The sequence below is a fragment of the Salvelinus namaycush genome, unplaced genomic scaffold (genome assembly GCF_016432855.1).
Source record: "Salvelinus namaycush isolate Seneca unplaced genomic scaffold, SaNama_1.0 Scaffold96, whole genome shotgun sequence".
Lineage (NCBI taxonomy): Eukaryota > Metazoa > Chordata > Actinopteri > Salmoniformes > Salmonidae > Salvelinus > Salvelinus namaycush.
Genome location: NW_024061708.1, coordinates 177,907 through 200,095, shown reverse-complemented (window position 1 = coordinate 200,095; position 22,189 = coordinate 177,907). Strand labels below are relative to the sequence as shown.

The window sequence follows — 22,189 nt, the reverse complement described above, 5'->3', positions numbered from 1 at the left end:
GATGATGGTTGTAATGTATTGTTCTATGTTGAGAGGTGATGGTTGTAATGTATTGTTCTGTGTTGAGAGGTGATGGTTGTAATGTATTGTTCTGTGTTGAGAGGTGATGGTTGTAATGTATTGTTCTGTGTTGAGAGATGATGGTTGTAATGTATTGTTCTGTGTTGAGAGATGATGGTTGTAATGTATTGTTCTGTGTTGAGAGGTGATGGTTGTAATGTATTGTTCTGTGTTGAGAGGTGATGGTTGTAATGTATTGTTCTGTGTTGAGAGATGATGGTTGTAATGTATTGTTCTGTGTTGAGAGGTGATGGTTGTAATGTATTGTTCTGTGTTTCTGTGTTGAGAGATGATGGTTGTAATGTATTGTTCTGTGTTGAGAGACGATGGTTGTAATGTGTTGTTCTGTGTTGAGAGGTGATGGTTGTAATGTATTTTTCTGTGTTTCTGTGTTGAGAGGTGATGGTTGTAATGTATTGTTCTGTGTTGAGAGACGATGGTTGTAATGTATTGTTCTGTGTTGAGAGGTGATGGTTGTAATGTATTTTTCTGTGTTTCTGTGTTGAGAGGTGATGGTTGTAATGTATTGTTCTATGTTGAGAGATGATGGTTGTAATGTATTGTTCTGTGTTGAGAGGTGATGGTTGTAATGTATTGTTCTGTGTTGAGAGATGATGGTTGTAATGTTTTGTTCTGTGTTGAGAGGTGATGGTTGTAATGTATTGTTCTGTGTTGAGAGATGATGGTTGTAATGTATTGTTCTGTGTTGAGAGACGATGGTTGTAATGTATTGTTCTGTGTTGAGAGACGATGGTTGTAATGTATTGTTCTGTGTTGAGAGGTGATGGTTGTAATGTATTGTTCTGTGTTGAGATGATGGTTGTAATGTATTGTTCTGTGTTGAGATGATGGTTGTAATGTATTGTTCTGTGTTGAGAGATGATGGTTGTAATGTATTGTTCTGTGTTGAGAGGTGATGGTTGTAATGTATTGTTCGGTGTTGAGAGATGATGGTTGTAATGTATTGTTCTGTGTTGAGAGGTGATGGTTGTAATGTATTGTTCTGTGTTGAGAGATGATGGTTGTAATGTATTGTTCTGTGTTGAGAGATGATGGTTGTAATGTATTGTTCTGTGTTGAGAGACGATGGTTGTAATGTATTGTTCTATGTTGAGAGACGATGGTTGTAATGTATTGTTCTATGTTGAGAGACGATGGTTGTAATGTATTGTTCTGTGTTGAGAGATGATGGTTGTAATGTATTGTTCTGTGTTGAGAGATGATGGTTGTAATGTATTGTTCTGTGTTGAGAGATGATGGTTGTAATGTATTGTTCTGTGTTGAGAGATGATGGTTGTAATGTATTGTTCTGTGTTGAGACGATGGTTGTAATGTATTGTTCTGTGTTGAGAGGTGATGGTTGTAATGTATTGTTCTATGTTGAGAGATGATGGTTGTAATGTATTGTTCTGTGTTGAGAGGTGATGGTTGTAATGTATTGTTCTGTGTTGAGAGGTGATGGTTGTAATGTATTGTTCTGTGTTGAGAGATGATGGTTGTAATGTATTGTTCTGTGTTGAGAGATGATGGTTGTAATGTATTGTTCTGTGTTGAGAGGTGATGGTTGTAATGTATTGTTCTATGTTGAGAGATGATGGTTGTAATGTATTGTTCTGTGTTGAGAGGTGATGGTTGTAATGTATTGTTCTGTGTTGAGAGATGATGGTTGTAATGTATTGTTCTGTGTTGAGAGATGATGGTTGTAATGTATTGTTCTGTGTTGAGAGATGATGGTTGTAATGTATTGTTCTGTGTTGAGAGACGATGGTTGTAATGTATTGTTCTGTGTTGAGAGACGATGGTTGTAATGTATTGTTCTGTGTTGTGAGACGATGGTTGTAATGTATTGTTCTATGTTGAGAGACGATGGTTGTAATGTATTGTTCTGTGTTGAGAGATGATGGTTGTAATGTATTGTTCTGTGTTGAGAGATGATGGTTGTAATGTATTGTTCTGTGTTGAGAGATGATGGTTGTGATGTATTGTTCTGTGTTGAGAGATGATGGTTGTAATGTATTGTTCTATGTTGAGAGATGATGGTTGTAATGTATTGTTCTGTGTTGAGAGGTGATGGTTGTAATGTATTGTTCTGTATTGAGAGGTGATGGTTGTAATGTATTGTTCTTTGTTGAGAGATGATGGTTGTAATGTATTGTTCTGTGTTGAGAGATGATGGTTGTAATGTATTGTTCTGTGTTGAGAGGTGATGGTTGTAATGTATTGTTCTGTGTTGAGAGGTGATGGTTGTAATGTATTGTTCTGTGTTGAGAGATGATGGTTGTAATGTATTGTTCTGTATTGAGAGATGATGGTTGTAATGTATTGTTCTGTGTTGAGAGATGATGGCTGTAATGTATTGTTCTGTGTTGAGAGATGATGGCTGTAATGTATTGTTCTGTGTTGAGAGGTGATGGTTGTAATGTATTGTTCTGTGTTGAGAGGTGATGGTTGTAATGTATTGTTCTGTGTTGAGATGATGGTTGTAATGTATTGTTCTGTGTTTTTGTGTTGAGAGATGATGGTTGTAATGTATTGTTCTGTGTTTTTGTGTTGAGAGATGATGGTTGTAATGTATTGTTCTGTGTTTCTGTGTTGAGAGGTGATGGTTGTAATGTATTGTTCTGTGTTTCTGTGTTGAGAGATGATGGTTGTAATGTATTGTTCTGTGTTGAGAGGTGATGGTTGTAATGTATTGTTCTGTGTTTCTGTGTTGAGAGATGATGGTTGTAATGTATTGTTCTGTGTTGAGAGACAATGGTTGTAATGTATTGTTCTGTGTTGAGAGGTGATGGTTGTAATGTATTGTTCTGTGTTGAGAGGTGATGGTTGTAATGTATTGTTCTGTGTTGAGAGATGATGGTTGTAATGCATTGTTCTGTGTTGTGAGATGATGGTTGTAATGTATTGTTCTATGTTGAGAGATGATGGTTGTAATGTATTGTTCTGTGTTGAGAGGTGATGGTTGTAATGTATTGTTCTGTGTTGAGAGACGATGGTTGTAATGTATTGTTCTGTGTTGAGAGACGATGGTTGTAATGTATTGTTCTGTGTTGAGAGGTGATGGTTGTAATGTATTGTTCTGTGTTGAGAGGTGATGGTTGTAATGTATTGTTCTGTGTTGAGAGGTGATGGTTGTAATGTATTGTTCTGTGTTGAGAGATGATGGTTGTAATGTATTGTTCTGTGTTGAGAGATGATGGTTGTAATGTATTGTTCTGTGTTGAGAGGTGATGGTTGTAATGTATTGTTCTGTGTTGAGAGGTGATGGTTGTAATGTATTGTTCTGTGTTGAGAGATGATGATTGTATTGTTCTGTGTTGAGAGGTAATGGTTGTAATGTATTGTTCTGTGTTGAGAGACGATGGTTGTAATGTATTGTTCTGTGTTGAGAGACGATGGTTGTAATGTATTGTTCTGTGTTTCTGTGTTGAGAGACGATGGTTGTAATGTATTGTTCTGTGTTGAGAGATGATGGTTGTAATGTATTGTTCTGTGTTGAGAGATGATGGTTGTAATGTATTGTTCTGTGTTGAGAGACGATGGTTGTAATGTATTGTTCTGTGTTGAGAGATGATGGTTGTAATGTATTGTTCTGTGTTGAGAGGTGATGGTTGTAATGTATTGTTCTGTGTTGAGAGATGATGGTTGTAATGTATTGTTCTGTGTTGAGAGATGATGGTTGTAATGTATTGTTCTGTGTTGAGAGGTGATGGTTGTAATGTATTGTTCTGTGTTGAGAGGTGATGGTTGTAATGTATTGTTCTGTGTTGAGAGATGATGATTGTATTGTTCTGTGTTGAGAGGTAATGGTTGTAATGTATTGTTCTGTGTTGAGAGACGATGGTTGTAATGTATTGTTCTGTGTTGAGAGACGATGGTTGTAATGTATTGTTCTGTGTTTCTGTGTTGAGAGACGATGGTTGTAATGTATTGTTCTGTGTTGAGAGATGATGGTTGTAATGTATTGTTCTGTGTTGAGAGATGATGGTTGTAATGTATTGTTCTGTGTTGAGAGACGATGGTTGTAATGTATTGTTCTGTGTTGAGAGATGATGGTTGTAATGTATTGTTCTGTGTTGAGAGGTGATGGTTGTAATGTATTGTTCTGTGTTGAGAGATGATGGTTGTAATGTATTGTTCTGTGTTGAGAGATGATGGTTGTAATGTATTGTTCTGTGTTGAGAGGTGATGGAAGACCTGATCAAGACAGTGTTACTAAAATCCGATCATTACTAATTCAGTTCCTGTATGTTGTCACGTTGTATTTTGCCTTGTGTTCTAGGTTTATGTTACAATGGCCAGGAGTAAGAGTGTTGCGTGGTAAGGAACTGGATGCGTTCCTCGCCCAAGCACTTTCTCCTAAACTCTATGAGCCTGAACAGCTGCAGGAACTCAAGGTGATTTTGTAGCGAGAAGTGTTCTGGAACCACCCAGTGGCAGACAGTGGTATTACATGTTGCTTTCACACACCCACATTAACTATACTCCTGGACTAGTCTGAGGAGTGTTCTGGAACCACCCAGTGGCAGACAGTGGTATTACATGTTGCTTTCACACACACACACACACACACACACACACACACACACACACACACACACACACACACACACACATTAACTATACTCCTGGACTAGTCTGAGGAGTGTTCTGGAACCACCCAGTGGCAGACAGTGGTATTACATGTTGCTTTCACCCACATTAACTATACTCCTGGACTAGTCTGAGGAGTGTTCTGGAACCACCCAGTGGCAGACAGTGGTATTACATGTTGCTTTCACACACACACACACACACACACACACACACACACACACACACACACACACACACACACACACACACACACACACACATTAACTATACTCCTGGACTAGTCTGAGGAGTGTTCTGGAACCACCCAGTGGCAGACAGTGGTATTACATGTTGCTTTCACCCACATTAACTATACTCCTGGACTAGTCTGAGGAGTGTTCTGGAACCACCCAGTGGCAGACAGTGGTATTACATGTCCGACTTCGTTTCGGGCCTAACAACACCCCGTGCCAATATATCGTCCCAAACCCATCTTCGAGGGTACTATCACTTCATCAAACCATAGTATTTATTATTCCTGTTGAGTATAGCTTATATAATGTACCTTTGATGTGTACACTAGATAATCACAGACAAGTTCTGTTATTGTGTCTTCTTTCTCTGTAAATACCTGCTTAGTTCTGTATTGTGTACACTCAGTGGACAGTTTATTATTATACCCATCTAGTACCGGTCAGACCCCCCTTTGCCTCTGGACAGAGCGATGTTTTTCCACTCCTCAAGTGCTGGTGATCACGTGCTCACTGGAGCTGCTTCTTCTAGCTGATAGGAGTGGAACCCGGTGTGTTTAGGAGGAACCCGGTGTGGTTTAGGAGGGGAACCCGTGCGGTTTAGGAGGGGAACCCGGTGCGGTTTAGGAGGGAACCCGGTGCGGTTTAGGAGGGGAACCCGGTGCGGTTTAGGAGGGGAACCCGGTGCGGTTTTAGGAGGGGAACCCGGTGCGGTTTAGGAGGGGAACCCGGTGCGGTTTGGAGGGGAACCCGGTCGGTTTAGGAGGGAACCCGGTGCGGTTTAGGAGGGGAACCCGGTGGGTGTTTAGGAGGGAACCCGGTGCGGTTTAGGAGTGGAACCCGTGCGGTTTAGGAGTGGAACCCGTGCGGTAGGAGGGAACCCGGTGCGGTTTAGAGGGGAACCCGGTGCGGTTTAGGAGTGGACCCGTGCGGTTTGGAGGGGAACCCGTGGCGGTTTAGGAGTGGAACCCGGTGCGGTTAGGAGGGGAACCCGGTGCGGTTTAGGAGGGGAACCCGGTCGGTTTAGGAGGGGAACCCGGTGCGTTTTTAGGAGGGAACCCGGTGCGGTTTAGAAGGGAACCCGGTGCGGTTTAGGATGGAACCCGTGCGGTTTAGGAGTGGAACCCGGTGTGGTCGTCAATAGCCCATCCATGAAAAGGACTGATGAGATGTGCCGCTGTCGGAGCAGTTATTTGCCAGTTTGTGGCCCGCCTGTTACGCTGCACGATTCTTGCCATTATTCCTCAACCTCTCTCATCAACGAGCTCCACCTGATATGTCCCCCGTCCCCCCTGCTATGTCCCCCGTCCCACCTGCTATGTCCCCCGTCCCCCCTGCTATGTCCCCCGTCTCACCTGCTATGTCCCCCGTCCCACCTGCTATGTCCCCCGTCCACCTGCTATGTCCCCCGTCCCACCTGCTATGTCCCCCGTCCCACCTGCTATGTCCCCCGTCTCACCTGCTATGTCCCCGCTCACCTGCTATTCCCCCGTCCCCCCTGCTATGTCCCCCGTCTCACCTGCTATGTCCCCCGTCCCACCTGGTATGTCCCCCGTCTCACCTGGTATGTCCCCCGTATCACCTGGTATGTCCCCCGACCTGGTATGTCCCCTGTCTCACCTGGTATGTCCCCCGTCCCACCTGGTATGTCCCCCGTCTCACCTGGTATGTCCCCCGTATCACCTCTGATGTCCCCTGTCTCACCTGGTATGTCCCCTGTCTCACCTGGTATGTTCCCTGTCCCACCTGGTATGTCCCCTGTCTCACCAGGTATGTCCCCTGACCCACCTCGTATGTCCCCTGTCTCACCTGGTATGTTCCCTGTCCCACCTGGTATGTCCCCTGTCTCACCAGGTATGTCCCCTGACCCACCTCGTATGTCCCCTGTCTCACCTGGTATGTTCCCTGTCCCACCTGGTATGTCCCCTGTCTCACCAGGTATGTCCCCTGACCCACCTCGTATGTCCCCTGTCTCACCTGGTTGTCCCGTGTCCCACCTGGTATGTCCCGTGTCCCACCTGGTATGTTCCCTGGCTCTTGAAGCCTCTGAGGGGAATTTGGCTCCTCGACCGAAGGTCCTGATGACAGGAGTGGAGATCACACCCCGCAGACGCCTAGGAGAACACACAACCATGAGTAACACACAACCAGTTGAGAAACACAACCAGTTGAGAACACACAACCATTGAGAAACACACAACCAGTTGAGAAACCACAAACCAGTTGAGAAAACACACAACCAGTTGAGGAACACACAACCAGTTGAGAAACACACAACCAGTTGAGAAACACACAACCAGTGAGAAACACACACCAGTTGAGAACACACAACCAGTTGAGAACACACAACCAGTTGAGGAACACACAACCAGTTGAGGACACACACAACCAGTTGAGGAACACACAACCAGTTGAGAAACACACAACCAGTTGAGGAACACACAAGTGAGGACACACAACCAGTTGAGAAGCCACAACCAGTTGAGAAGCACACAACCAGTTGAGAACACACAACCATTGAGAAGCACACAACCAGTTGAGAAGCACACAACCAGTTGAGAAGCACACATAATATACACCTGGGGTATATTATGGATCCCCATTAGTTCCTGTCAAGGCAGCAGCTACTCTTCCTGGGGTTTATTATGGATCCCATTAGTTCCTGCAAGGCAGCAGCTACTACTCTCCTGGGGTTTATATGGATCCCAATTAGTTCCTGCCAAGGCAGCAGCTACTCTTCCTGGGGTTTATATGGATCCTCATTAGTTCCTGTCAAGGCAGCAGCTACTCTTCCTGGGGTTTATTATGGATCCTCATTAGTTCCTGTCTAGACAGCAGCTACTCTTCCTGGGTTCATTATGGATCCCCATTTAGTTCCTGTCTAGACAGCAGCTAATCTTCCTGGGGTTTATTATGGATCCCCATTAGTTCCTGCCAAGGCAGCAGCTACTCTTCCTGGGTTCATTATGGATCCCCATTTAGTTCCTGTCTAGACCAGCAGCTACTCTTCCTGGGGTTCATTATGGATCCCCATTTAGTTCCTGTTAACAGCAGCTACTCTTCCTGGGGTTCATTATGGATCCCCATTTAGTTCCTGTCTAGACAGCAGCTACTCTTCCTGGGTTTTATTATGGGTCCCCATTAGTTCCTGCCAAGGCAGCAGCTACTCTTCCTGGGGTTTATTATGGATCCCCATTAGTTCCTGCCAAGGCAGCAGCTACTCTTCCTGGGGTTTATTATGGATCCCCCATTTAGTTCCTGCCAAGGCAGCAGCTACTCTTCCTGGTGTTTATTATGGATCCCCCATTAGTTCCTGCCAAGGCAGCAGCTACTCTTCCTGGGGTTTATTATGGATCCCCATTAGTTCCTGCCAAGGCAGCAGCACTCTTCCTGGGTTTATTATGGATCCCCATTAGTTCCTGCCAAGGCAGCAGCTACTCTTCCTGGGGTTTATATGGATCCCCATTAGTTCCTGCCAAGGCAGCACTACTCTTCCTGGGTTTATTATGGATCCCCATTAGTTCCTGCCAAGGCAGCAGCTACTCTTCCTGGGTTTATTATGGATCCTCATTAGTTCCTGCCAAGGCAGTGGCTACTCTTCTGGGGTTTATTATGGATCCCCATTAGTTCCTGCCAAGGCAGCAGCTACTCTTCTGGGGTTTATTATGGATCCCCATTAGTTCCTGCCAAGGCAGCAGCTACTCTTCCTGGGGTTTATCATGGATCCCCATTAGTTCCTGCCAAGGCAGCAGCTACTCTTCCTGGGGTTTATTATGGATCCCCATTAGTTCCTGTCAAGGCAGCAGCTACTCTTCCTGGGGTTTATTATGGATCCCCATTAGTTCCTGCCAAGGCACAGCTACCTTCCTGGGGTTTATTATGGATCCCCATTAGTTCCTGCCAAGGTAGCAGCTACTCTTCCTGGGGTTTATTATGGATCCCCATTAGTTCCTGTCTAGACAGCAGCTACTCTTCCTGGAGTACGAACACATCAAGACCTTTATATTACATGTAAAAAAAAGATAAAACAGTACATCACCACATAATGTACAATACCTCCATACAACAATTAGTGTGTAGAGTACGTGTGTGTATACGTGTGTCCGTTCCTGTGTGTGTGTGTGTGTGTGTGTGTCTGTACCGGTGGGTGTGTGTTCCTTTGTGTGTCTCTTCACAGTCCCCGCTGTTCCATAAGGTATATTTTTACCTGCTTTTTAAATCTGATTCTACTGCTGCTCAGTTACCTGATGTGAATAGAGTTCCATGTAGTCATGGCTCTATGTAGTCCTGTGCCCCTCCTACAGTCTGTTCTGGACTTGGGACTGTGACCTCTGGTGGCATGTCTTGTGGGGTATGTATGGGTGTCTAGCTGTGTGTTAGTTTAGACAGACCTCTGGTGGCATGTCTTGTGGGGTATGCATGTGTGTCTGAGCTGTGTGTTAGTAGTTTAGACAGACCCTGGTGGCATGTCTTGTGGGGTATGCATGTGTGTCTGAGCTGTGTGTTTAGTTTAGACAGACCCCTGGTGGCATGTTTGTGGGGTATGTATGGGTGTCTGAGCTGTGTGTTAGTAGTTTAGACAGACCTCTGGGCATGTCTGTGGGTATGCATGTGTGTCTGAGCTGTGTGCTAGTAGTTTAGACAGACCTCTGGTGGCATGTCTTGTGGGGTATGCATGTGTGTCTGAGCTGTGTGCTAGTAGTTTAAACAGACCTTGTGGCATGTCTTGTGGGGTATGGATGGGTGTCTGAGCTGTGTGTTAGTAGTTTAGACAGACCTCTGGTGGCATGTCTTGTGGGGTATGTATGGGTGTCTGAGCTGTGTGTTAGTAGTTTAGACAGACCTCTGGTGTCTTGTGGGGTATGCATTGGTGTCTGAGCTGTGTGTTAGTAGTTTAGACAGACCTCTGGTGGCATGTCTTGTGGGGTATGTATGGGTGTCTGAGCTGTGTGTTAGTAGTTTAGACAGACCTCTGGTGGCATGTCTTGTGGGGTATGCATGGGTGTCTGAGCTGTGTGTTAGTAGTTTAGACAGACTCTCGTGGCATGTCTTGTGGGGTATGCATGTGTGTCTGAGCTGTGTGTTAGTAGTTTAGACAGACCTCTGGTGGCATGTCTTGTGGGGTATGCATGGGTGTCTGAGCTGTGTGCTAGTAGTTTAGACAGACCTCTGGTGGCATGTCTTTTGGGGTATGTATGGGTGTCTGAGCTGTGTGTTAGTAGTTTAGACAGACCTCTGGTGGCATGTCTTGTGGGGTATGGATGGGTGTCTGAGCTGTGTGTTAGTAGTTTAGACAGACCTCTGGTGGCATGTCTTGTGGGGTATGCATGTGTGTCTGAGCTAGTAGTTTAGACAGACAGCTTGTCAACATTCAGATTGTAAAGACCGTATGGCGCCGGACGAGGTGACTGCTGTTTTACAGGCTCCTATTGTTTTTTCGCGTTATTTGTAACTTATTTGTACATAATGTTTCTGCCACCGTCTTTTACGACCGAAAAGAGCTTCTGGATATCAGGACAGCGATTACTCACCTCGTACCGGACATACATTTTTTCTTTAACAGTCGGACGTAAAGGATTTTACTTCAGACACCCGACAAGGCCCAATCCCCGTCATTACCATGAAGAAGAGACGGAGATATCGGGGACGTAGGTCCGGTGCCTTGTAAGGATACGACGGCGAGTGTGTAACACGCCTCTACCATCAATCCTATTAGCCACGTGCAATCATTGGAGAATAACTGGATGAGCTCCGTTCGAGACTATCCTACCAACGGAACATTAAAAACTGTAATATCTTATGTTGTTTCACTGAGTTGTGGCGTGACGACGACATGGATAACGTACAGCTGGTGGGGTTTTAGGTCCATCGGCAAGATAGAACAGCTGCCTCTGTAAGACAAGGGATGGTGGTCTGTGTCTATTTGTAAATAATAGCTGGTGCGCGCAATCAAATATTATGAAGTCTCGAGGTTTGCTCGCCTGAGGTAGAGTATCTCATGATAAGCTGTAGACCATACTATTTACCACCACAAACTGTTGCTGGCACTAAGACCGACTCACGAGCTGTATTCCGCCATAAACAAACAGGAAAACGCTCATCCAGAGGCGGCGCTCCTAGTGGCCGGGGACTTTAATGCAGGGAAACTCAAATCAGTTTTACCTCATTTCTACCAGCATGTTAAATCTGCAACAAGAGGAGAAAAAAAACTTAAACTCTAGACCTGTTTTACTCCACACACAGAGACCTTACAGAGATCTCCCTCGCCCTCCTTTGTCAAATCTGACCATAACTCTATCCTCCGTGTAAGTGCTGTGCTTGTTGAAAGTCCTTCCCTATACGCGCTGCTGAAATTCTGTTGTCAATTTGTTTACTGTTAAATAGCATTGTATCTGGTCAAACACCATTTTTTCCAGAAGTTTACTAAGGGTTGTAACAGGCTGATTGATCGGTTATTTGAGCCAGTAAAGGGGGTTTTACTATTCTTAGGTAGCGGAATGACTTTTCCCTCCAGGCCTGAGGACACACGCTCTCTAGTAGGCTTAAATTGAAGACAAGACAATATCGTCAAAAGCAAAGGGTGGCTACTTTGAGGAAACTCAAATATAAAATATATTTTGATTTGTTTAACACTTTTTTTGGTTACTACATGATTCAATGTCTACAATACATCTAATGTACATCTACAATGTAGAAAATAGTAAAAATAAAGAAAAACCCTTGAATGAGTAGGTGTGTCCAAACTTCTGACTGGTAGTGTGTACTTGGATGTGTAGCGTCAGCGTTTGTTGCTGGCATGTCATCCCTGAGTCTGCTAATCTTGCCAATGAAAACATGTATTAAAGTAGTTGGCAATATCAGTGGGTTTTGTGAGGAATGAACTATGAGTTTACCTTTTTGTCCAAAATTTATTTTAAGGTGCTCCAAAGCTTTTTACTGTCATTCTTTATGTCATTTATCTTTGTTTCATAGTTTAGTTTTCTTCATCTTTTTATTTAGTTTAGTCACATGATTTTTCAAGCTGCAGTACGTTTTGCCCATCGGTTGTGTAGCCAGATTTATTGGCCGTTCCTTTTGCCTCGTCCCTCTCAACCACACAATGTTTCAATTCCTCATCAATCCACGGGAATTTAACTGGTTTCACAGTCATTTTCTTAATGGGTACATGCTTATTAGTAACTGGAATAAGCAATTTCATTAATGTGTCAAGTCTGTTTGCTTCTCATTACACACCACAGACCAACAAATACTCTTCACATCAACAACATAACAATCACTTCAAAACGTATTGTATGACCTCTTACCCTCTGTTTGGTCCGCCGACAGAGACCACCTGGATGGGGAAGCCTCCTCTGCCTCGGCCCCGTCTGATGCCAGCCCATTGGCCCACCACCGTGCCTGCTATCTCTAGCTTCCCGCCCTGGGTGGACATGCTTGGCAGGCCTGCAGACCACGGACCAACAGTAGGGGGACACACACAGAGGTTGTGAAATAAAACTTCTAAGAAAGTTAAGAGCAACCTAACCTGAGTATAATACTGATCCGCCTTCATGGTGAATAAAACCTGTACTTATACTCAACACAAATATAAACATGCAACAATATCAAAGATTTTACTGAGTTACAGTTCATATAAGGAAATCAGTCCGTTAAAATACATAAATCTATGGATTTCACATGACTGGGTAGCCAGGGGGGCAGCCAGGGGGGCAGCCCACTTGGGAGCCAGGTCCAGCAAATCAGAATGAGTTTTTCCTCACAGAAGGTCTTTATTACAGACAGAAATACTCCTCCTCAGTAACGACCACAATGTGCACCTGTGTAATGATCATGCTGTTTAACCAGCTTCTTGATATGCCACACCTGTCAGGTGGATGGATTATTTTCACAACATTTGAGAGAACAATACGTTTTTTGTGCGTATGGAACATTTCTGGGATCTGTTATTTCAGCTCATGAAACATGGAACCAACACTTTATATGTTGCGTTTATTTTTTTGTGTATAATTTTTTTTCAGTATAATTTATAAATAGTAGTATCTACTACATCAAAACGCTGGCCAGGACGACCATAACACTACATCAAAACACTGGCCAGGACGACCATAACACTACATCAAAACACTGACCAGGACGACCATAACACTACATCAAAACACTGACCAGGATGACCATAACACTACATCAAAACACTGACCAGGACGACCATAACACTACATCAAAACACTGACCAGGACGACCATAACACTACATCAAAACACTGACCAGGACGACATAACATCAAAACACTGGCCAGAACGACCATAACACTACATCAAAACACTGGCCAGGACGACCAACACTACTCAAAACACTGGCCAAACGACCATAACCTACATCAAAACACTGACCAGACAACCATAACACTACATCAAAACACTGACCAGGACGACCATAACACTACATCAAAACACTGACCAGGACGACCATAACACTACATCAAAACACTGGCCAGGACGACCATAACACTACATCAAAACACTGACCAGGACGACCATAACACTACATCAAACACTGACCAGGACGACCATAACACTACATCAAAACACTGACCAGGACGACCATAACACTACATCAAAACACTGACCAGGACGACCATAACACTACATCAAAACACTGACCAGGACGACCATAACACTACATCAAAACACTGGCCAGGACGACCATAACACTAAACACTGACCAGGACGACCATAACACTACATCAAAACACTGACCAGGACGACCATAACGCTACATCAAAACACTGACCAGGACGACCATAACACTAAACACTGACCAGGACGACCATAACACTACATCAAAACACTGACCAGGACGACCATAACACTACATCAAAACACTGACCAGGACGACCATAACACTACATCAAAACACTGACCAGGACGACCATAACACTACATCAAAACACTGACCAGGACGACCATAACACTACATCAAAACACTGACCAGGACGACCATAACACTACATCAAAACACTGACCAGGACGACCATAACATCAAAACACTGGCCAGAACGACCATAACACTACATCAAAACACTGGCCAGGACGACCATAACACTACATCAAAACACTGGCCAGAACGACCATAACACTACATCAAAACACTGGCCAGAACGACCATAACACTACATCAAAACACTGACCAGGACGACCATAACACTACATCAAAACACTGACCAGGACGACCATAACACTACATCAAAACACTGACCAGGACGACCATAACACTACATCAAAACACTGGCCAGAACGACCATAACACTACATCAAAACACTGGCCAGGACGACCATAACATACATCAAAACACTGACCAGACGACCATAACACTACATCAAAACACTGACCAGGACGACCATAACCTACATCAAAACACTGACCAGGACGACCATAACACTACATCAAAACACTGACCAGGACGACCATAACACTAAACACTGACCAGGACGACCATAACACTACATCAAAACACTGACCAGGACGACCATAACACTACATCAAAACACTGACCAGGACGACCATAACGCTAAACACTGGTGCTCCCCACGGTGGAGAGCCCTACATACTGGTCTCTATGTACAGTTGTGGCCAAAAGTTTGAGGAACAGTTTGGTGAGGAACAATGCCTTTTCCAGCATGATGGAGCACCTTGCCATAAGGAAAAAGTGATGACTAAGTGGCTCGGGGAACAAAACATCGATCTTTTGGGTCCATGGCCAGGAAACTCCGCAGACCTTAGTCCCATTGAGAACTTGTGGTCAGTCCTCAAGAGGCGGGTGGACAAACAAAAACCCACAAATTCTGACAAACTCCAAGCATTGATTATGCAGAATGGGCTGCCATCAGTCAGGATGTGGCCCAGAAGTAAATGACAGCATGCCAGGGCAGATTGCAGAGGTCTTGAAAAAGAAGGGTCAACACGCAAATATTGACTCTTTGCATCAACTTCATGTAATTGTCAATAAAAGCCTTTGACACTTCTGAAATGCTTGTAATTATACTTCAGTATTCCATAGTAACATCTGACAAAAATACTAAAGACACTGAAGCGCAAACTTGGTGGAAATTAATTTTTGTGTCATTCTCAAAACTTTTGGCCACGACTGTACAGTACAATCTGTGAAAGTAGTATCAATGATTGGTCTCTTACGAGGCATGCCCATGCTCCTGCCCCTGCCCTGCAGCGGCATCATGTGGGGCGGGGGGTAGAAGGCTCCCCCTGGGGGATAGAAAGGCATGGCGTGGGGGGTGGGGGGGGGAGGTGGGGACAAGTTAAGCCCCTCCAGGATGCTCTGACGCATTTGCTTCACCTTGTTCACCTGATCCACCTGGGGACAGACAGAGGACACAGTGAGAGAGGGGGGGACACAGAGGACACAGAGAGAGAGAGGGGGGGACAGACAGAGGACACAGAGAGAGAGAGGGGGGGACAGACAGAGGACACAGAGAGAGAGAGGGGGACAGACAGAGGACACAGAGAAGGAGGGGGGGACAGAGAGGACACAGAGAGAGAGAGGGGGGACAGACAGAGAACACAGAGAGAGAGAGGGGGACAGAGAACACAGAGAGAGAGAGGGGGACAGAGAACACAGAGAGAGAGAGAGGGGGACAGAGAACACAGAGAGAGAGAGAGGGGGACAGAGAACACAGAGAGAGAGAGGGGGACAGACAGAGAACACAGAGAGAGAGAGAGGGACAGAGAACACAGAGAGAGAGAGAGGGGGACAGAGAACACAGAGAGAGAGAGGGGGACAGACAGAGAACACAGAGAGAGAGGGGGGGACAGACAGAGAGGGGGACAGAGAGAGGACACAGAAAGAGGTGGATGATTGAAGTTAAGGGTTTATCAAAGCTCTCCTCAGGGATGCCTGAACTAACACACCTGACTCAAGTAGTTAAGGGCTTGAGAATAAGTTGACAAGGTGAATCAGGTGTGCTCGTTCAGGAATAACTGCTGGTGTCCCCGAAGACGGTTTGAGAAAGATGTTCTATGCAACTCCAACACACAGTCATGATAAGTACTGGAAATGATGAGTTTACTGACTGGTCTAGGTTAAAGATTCTAGACTAGGACTGGTCTAGGTTAAAGATTCTAGACTAGGACTGGTCTAGGTTAAAGATTCTAGACTAGGACTGGTCTAGGTTAAAGATTCTAGACTAGGATTGGTCTTGGTTAAAGATTCTAGACTAGGACTGGTCTAGGTTAAAGATTCTAGACCAGGACTGGTCTAGGTAAAAGATTCTAGACTAGGACTGGTCTAGGTTAAAGATTCTAGACTAGGACTGGTCTAGGTTAAAGATTCTAGACTAGGATTGGTCTAGATTAAAGATTCTAGACTAGGATTGGTCTAGATTAAAGATTCTAGACTAGGACTGGTCTAGGTTAAAGATTCTAGACTAGGACTGGTCTAGGTTAAAGATTCTAGAATAGGACTGGTCTAGGTTAAAGATTCTAGACTAGGATTGGTCTAGGTTAAAGATTCTAGACTAGAATAGGACTGGTCTAGGTTAAAGATTCTAGACTAGAACTGGTCTAGGTTAAAGATTCTAGACTAGGACTGGTCTAGGTTAAAGATTCTAGACTAGAACTGGTCTAGGTTAAAGATTCTAGACTAGGATTGGTCTAGGTTAAAGATTCTAGACTAGGACTGGTCTAGGTTAAAGATTCTAGACTAGAATAGGACTGGTCTAGGTTAAAGATTCTAGACTAGGACTGGTCTTGGTTAAAGATTCTAGACTAGGACTAGGTTAAAGATTCTAGACTAGGATTGGTCTAGATTAAAGATTCTAGACTAGGACTGGTCTAGGTTAAAGATTCTAGAATAGGATTGGTCTAGATTAAAGATTCTAGACTAGGACTGGTCTAGATTAAAGATTCTAGACTAGGATTGGTCTAGATTAAAGATTCTAGACTAGGACTGGTCTAGGTTAAAGATTCTAGAATAGGACTGGTCTAGGTTAAAGATTCTAGACTAGGACTGGTCTAGATTAAAGATTCTAGACTAGGACTGGTCTAGATTAAAGATTCTAGACTAGGATTGGTCTAGATTAAAGATTCTAGACTAGGACTGGTCTAGGTTAAAGATTCTAGACTAGGACTGGTCTAGGTTAAAGATTCTAGAATAGGACTGGTCTAGGTTAAAGATTCTAGACTAGGACTGGTCTAGGTTAAAGATTCTAGACTAGGATTGGTCTAGGTTAAAGATTCTAGACTAGGACTGGTCTAGGTTAAAGATTCTAGACTAGGACTGGTCTAGGTTAAAGATTCTAGACTAGGACTGGTCTAGGTTAAAGACTCTAGACTAGAATAGGACTAGGTGTGTCTCTGTGTAGATACCTGACCATCACAGAGGTCGATGAGCGGGGCCTTGTCCCGAATGGCCCGGATCAGTTTGCTCTGCAGCAGCTTGCCATCAAAGTACATCCACGGGCAGCAGTGCTCCCAGGGGATTGGCTGGCCACACGCGTCGTTGGCCAATAAGGCCATGTCCACGCCGGTCATGAACAGAGCAGCCAGCTGCACGCCACGGGGGTCGAGGTTATCAATCTACAGGGAGAGACAAGTCAGAGAACAACTCACAGTGACAGACATAGTGTTGCAGAATTCTGGAAACTTCCACAAAATACACCGGTTTTACAGAAATCCTGATTGTAAGTTTCCTGTTATCAGGAGAGAATAAGCAAGAAATGGAGGAGAAATCCTGGGAATAAGGGAAAGTTACCGGGAATAAGGGAAAGTTACCGGGAATAAGGGAAAGTTACCGGGAATAAGGGAAAGTTACCGGGAATAAGACACTCAGAGAGATCTCAGAGACACTGTAACCCCCCACTACAGTAGTAACCCTCCACTACAGTAGTAACCCCCCACTACAGTAGTAACCCTCCACTACAGTAGTAACCCTCCACTACAGTAGTAACCCCCACTACAGTAGTACCCTCACTACGAGTAGTAACCCCCACTACAGTAGTAACCCTCCACTACAGTAGTAACCCTCCACAGTAAGTAACCCCCCACTACAGTAGTAACCCTCCACTACAGTAGTAACCCCCACTACGTAGTACCCCCCACTAAGGTAACCTCCACTACAGTAGTAACCCTCCACTACAGTAGTAACCCTCCACTACAGTAGTAACCCCCACTACCCCCCACTAAGTAGTAACCCCCACTACAGTAGTAACCCTCACACTACAGTAGTCCCCCCACTACAGTAGTAACCCTCCACTACAGTAGTAACCCCCCACTACCCCCCACTACAGTAGTAACCCCCCACTACAAACAGTAGTAACCCTCCACTACAGTAGTAACCCCCCACTAACGTAGTAACCCTCCACTACAGTAGTAACCCCCCACTACAGCAGTAACCCCCCACTACAGCAGTAACCCCCCACTACAGTAGTAACCCCCCACTACAGTAGTAACCCCCCACTACAGCAGTAACCCCCCACTACAGTAGTAACCCTCCACTACAGTAGTAACCCTCCACTACAGTAGTAACCCTCCACTACAGTAGTAACCCTCCACTACAGCAGTAACCCCCCACTACAGTAGTAACCCCCCACTACAGTAGTAACCCCCCACTACCCTCCACTACAGTAGTACCCCCCCTACGTAGTAACCCCCACTACAGTAGTAACCCCCCACTACAGTAGTAACCCCCCACTACAGTAGTAACCCTCCACTACAGTAGTAACCCTCCACTACAGTAGTAACCCTCCACTACAGTAGTAACCCTCCACTACAGCAGTAACCCCCCACTACAGTAGTAACCCCCCACTACAGTAGTAACCCTCCACTACAGCAGTAACCCTCCACTACAGTAGTAACCCTCCACTACAGTAGTAACCCTCCACTACAGTAGTAACCCCCCACTACCCCCCACTACAGTAGTACCCCCCCACTACAGTAGTAACCCCCCACTACAGTAGTAACCCTCCACTACAGTAGTAACCCTCCACTACAGTAGTAACCCTCCACTACAGTAGTAACCCTCCACTACAGTAGTAACCCCCCACTACAGCAGTAACCCCCCACTACAGTAGTAACCCTCCACTACAGTAGTAACCCCCACTACATTAGTAAACCCTCCACTAAGTAGTAACCCTCCACTACAGTAGTAACCCCCACTACAGTAGTAACCCCCCACTACAGCAGTACCCCCACTACAGTAGTACCCCCCACTACAGCAGTAACCCCCCACTACAGTAGTAACCCTCCACTACCCCCCAACTACAGTAGTAACCCCCACTACAGCAGTACCCCCCACTACAGTAGTAACCCCCCCACTACAGCAGTAACCCACCAACTACAGTAGTAACCCTCCACTACAGTAAGTCCCCCCACTACAGTAGTAACCCTCCACTACAGTAGTAACCCTCCACTACAGTAGTAACCCCCCACTACAGTAGTAACCCCCCACTACAGCAGTAACCCCCCACTACAGTAGTAACCCCCCACTACAGCAGTAACCCCCCACTACAGTAGTAACCCTCCCCACTACCCCCCCCACTACAGTAGTACCCTCCACTACAGTAGTAACCCTCCACTACCCCCCACTACAGTAGTAACCCTCCCATACAGTAGTAACCCCCCACTACCCCCCACTACAGTAGTAACCCTCCACTAACAGTAGTACCCCTCCACTACAGTAGTAACCCTCCACTACAGTAGTACCCCCCCCACTACAGTAGTAACCCTCCACTACAGTAGTAACCCTCCACTACAGTAGTAACCCCCACTACATAGTAACCCCCACGTAGTACCCTCCACTACAGCTTAACCCTCCATAGTACCCTCCACTACAGCATACCCTCCACTACAGTAGTACCCTCCACTACAGTAGTAACCCTCCACTACAGTAGTAACCCCCACTACAGTAGTAACCCTCCATACATAGTAACCCTCCACTACCCTCCACTACAGCAGTAACCCCCCACTACAGTAGTAACCCCCCACCACAGTAGTAACCCTCACTACAGTAGTAACCCTCACTACAGTAGTAACCCTCCACTACCCCCACTACAGTAGTAACCCTCCCTACAGTAGTAACCCTCCACTAAGTAAACCCCCTACAGTGTAACCCTCCACTACAGTAGTAACCCTCCACTACAGTAGTAACCCTCCACTACAGTAGTACCTCACTCAGTATAACCCCACTACAGTAGTAACCCTCCACTACAGTAGTAACCCCCCACTACAGTAGTAACCCTCCACTACAGTAGTAACCCTCCACTACAGTAGTAACCCTCCACTACAGTAGTAACCCTCCACTACAGTAGTAACCCTCCACTACAGTAGTAACCCCACTCAACCCCACAGTAGTAAACCCTCCACTACAGTAGTAACCCCCACTACAGTAGTAACCCCCCACTACGTAGTAACCCTCCACTACAGTAGTAACCCTCCACTACAGTAGTAACCCCCACTACAGTAGTAACCCTCCACTACAGTAGTAACCCCTCACTACAGTAGTAAACCCCCCTACATACAGCAGTAACCCCCCACTACAGCAGTAACCCTCCACTACAGTAGTACCCCCCACTAAGTAGTAACCCCCCACTACGTAGTAACCCCCACTACAGTAGTAACCCTTCAACTACAGTAGTAACCCTCCACTACAGTAGTAACCCTCCATACAGTAGTAACCCTCCACTACCCCCCACTACAGTAGTAACCCCCCACTACAGCAGTAACCCCCCACTACAGTAGTAACCCTCCACTACAGTAGTAACCCCCACACCCCCCACTACAGTAGTAACCTCCACTACGTAGTAACCCTCCACTACAGTAGTAACCCTCCACTACAGTAGTAACCCCCCACTACAGTAGTAACCCTCCACTACAGTAGTAACCCCCCACTACAGTAGTAACCCCCCACTACAGTAGTAACCCTCCACTACAGCAGTAACCCTCCACTACAGTAGTAACCCTCCACTACAGCAGTAACCCTCCACTAAGTAGTAACCTCCACTACAGTAAGTAACCCTCCACTACAGTAGTAACCCTCCACTACAGTAGTAACCCTCCACTACAGTCTAGTAAACCCTCCACTACAGTAGTAACCCTCCACTACCCTCCACACTACCCTCCACTACAGCAGTAACCCCCCACTACAGTAGTAACCCCCCACCACAGTAGTAACCCTCCACTACAGTAGTAACCCTCCACTACAGTAGTAACCCTCCACTACCCCCCACTACAGTAGTAACCCTCCACTACAGTAGTAACCCTCCACTACAGTAGAACCCTCCACTACAGTAGTAACCCTCCACTACAGTAGTAACCCTCCACTACAGTAGTAACCCTCCACTACAGTAGTAACCCTCCACTACATTAGTAACCCTCCACTACAGTAGTAACCCTCGACTACAGTAGTAACCCCCACTACAGTAGTAACCCTCCACTACAGTAGTAACCCCCCACTACAGTAGTAACCCTCCACTACAGTAGTAACCCTCCACTACAGTAAGATACCCCTCCACTACAGTAGTAACCCTCCACTACAGTAGTAACCCTCCACTACAGTATAACCCTCCACTACAGTAGTACCCTCCACTACAGTAGTAACCCCCACTACAGTAGTAACCCCCACTCCAGTAGTAACCCCCCACTACAGAGTAACCCTCCACTACAGTAGTAACCCTCCACTACAGTAGTAACCCCCCACTACAGTAGTAACCCTCCACTACAGTAGTAACCCCTCTACAGTAGTAACCCCCCACTACAGTAGTAACCCTCCACTACAGTAGTAACCCCCCACTACAGTAGTAACCCTCCACTACAGTAGTAACCCCTCTACAGTAGTAACCCCCCACTACAGTAGTAACCCTCCCACTACAGTAGTAACCCCCACTACAGTAGTAACCCTCCACTACAGTAGTACCCTCCACTACGTAGTAACCCTCCACTACGTAGTAACCCCCCACTACGCAGTAACCCCCACTACAGCATAACCCTCCCTACAGTAGTAACCCTCCCTACAGTAGTAACCCTCCACTACAGTAGTAACCCCCCACTACCCCCCACTACAGTAGTAACCTCCACTACAGTAGTAACCCCACTACTACCCCACTACTAGTAACCCCACTACAGTATAACCCTCCACTACAGTAGTAACCCTCCACTACAGTAGTAACCCCCCACTACAGTAGTAACCCCCCCCTAGTACCCCACTACAGCAGTAACCCTCCACTACAGTAGTACCCCTCCACTACAGCATAACCTCCACTACAGTATATAACCCTCCACTACAGTAGTAACCCTCC

The 22,189-nt window shown here is 45.6% G+C and overlaps 2 protein-coding genes across 2 annotated transcripts in view; one reads left to right on the top strand and one right to left on the bottom strand.

Annotated features, from left to right (window-relative positions):
- Positions 1–4,503, top strand: part of LOC120043565 (constitutive coactivator of PPAR-gamma-like protein 1) — a 53,362-nt gene extending 48,859 nt beyond the window's left edge. Inside the window, exon 14 of the mRNA XM_038988123.1 lies at positions 4,343–4,503. Coding sequence (XP_038844051.1) covers positions 4,343–4,469 — 127 coding nt within the window. The 3' untranslated portion in view covers positions 4,470–4,503. The remainder of the gene's footprint in view (positions 1–4,342) is intronic.
- Positions 4,504–6,408: 1,905 nt separating this feature from the next.
- LOC120043564 (collagen alpha-2(I) chain-like) lies at positions 6,409–17,590 on the bottom strand. Its single transcript, XM_038988122.1, has 4 exons — positions 17,265–17,590; positions 15,078–15,255; positions 12,191–12,329; positions 6,409–7,000 (listed from the first exon to the last, which is right to left on the bottom strand). The coding sequence occupies exons 1-4, from the start codon at positions 17,427–17,429 to the stop codon at positions 6,409–6,411; spliced, it is 1,074 nt and encodes a 357-aa protein (XP_038844050.1). The 5' UTR covers positions 17,430–17,590.
- Positions 17,591–22,189: the final 4,599 nt, after the last annotated feature.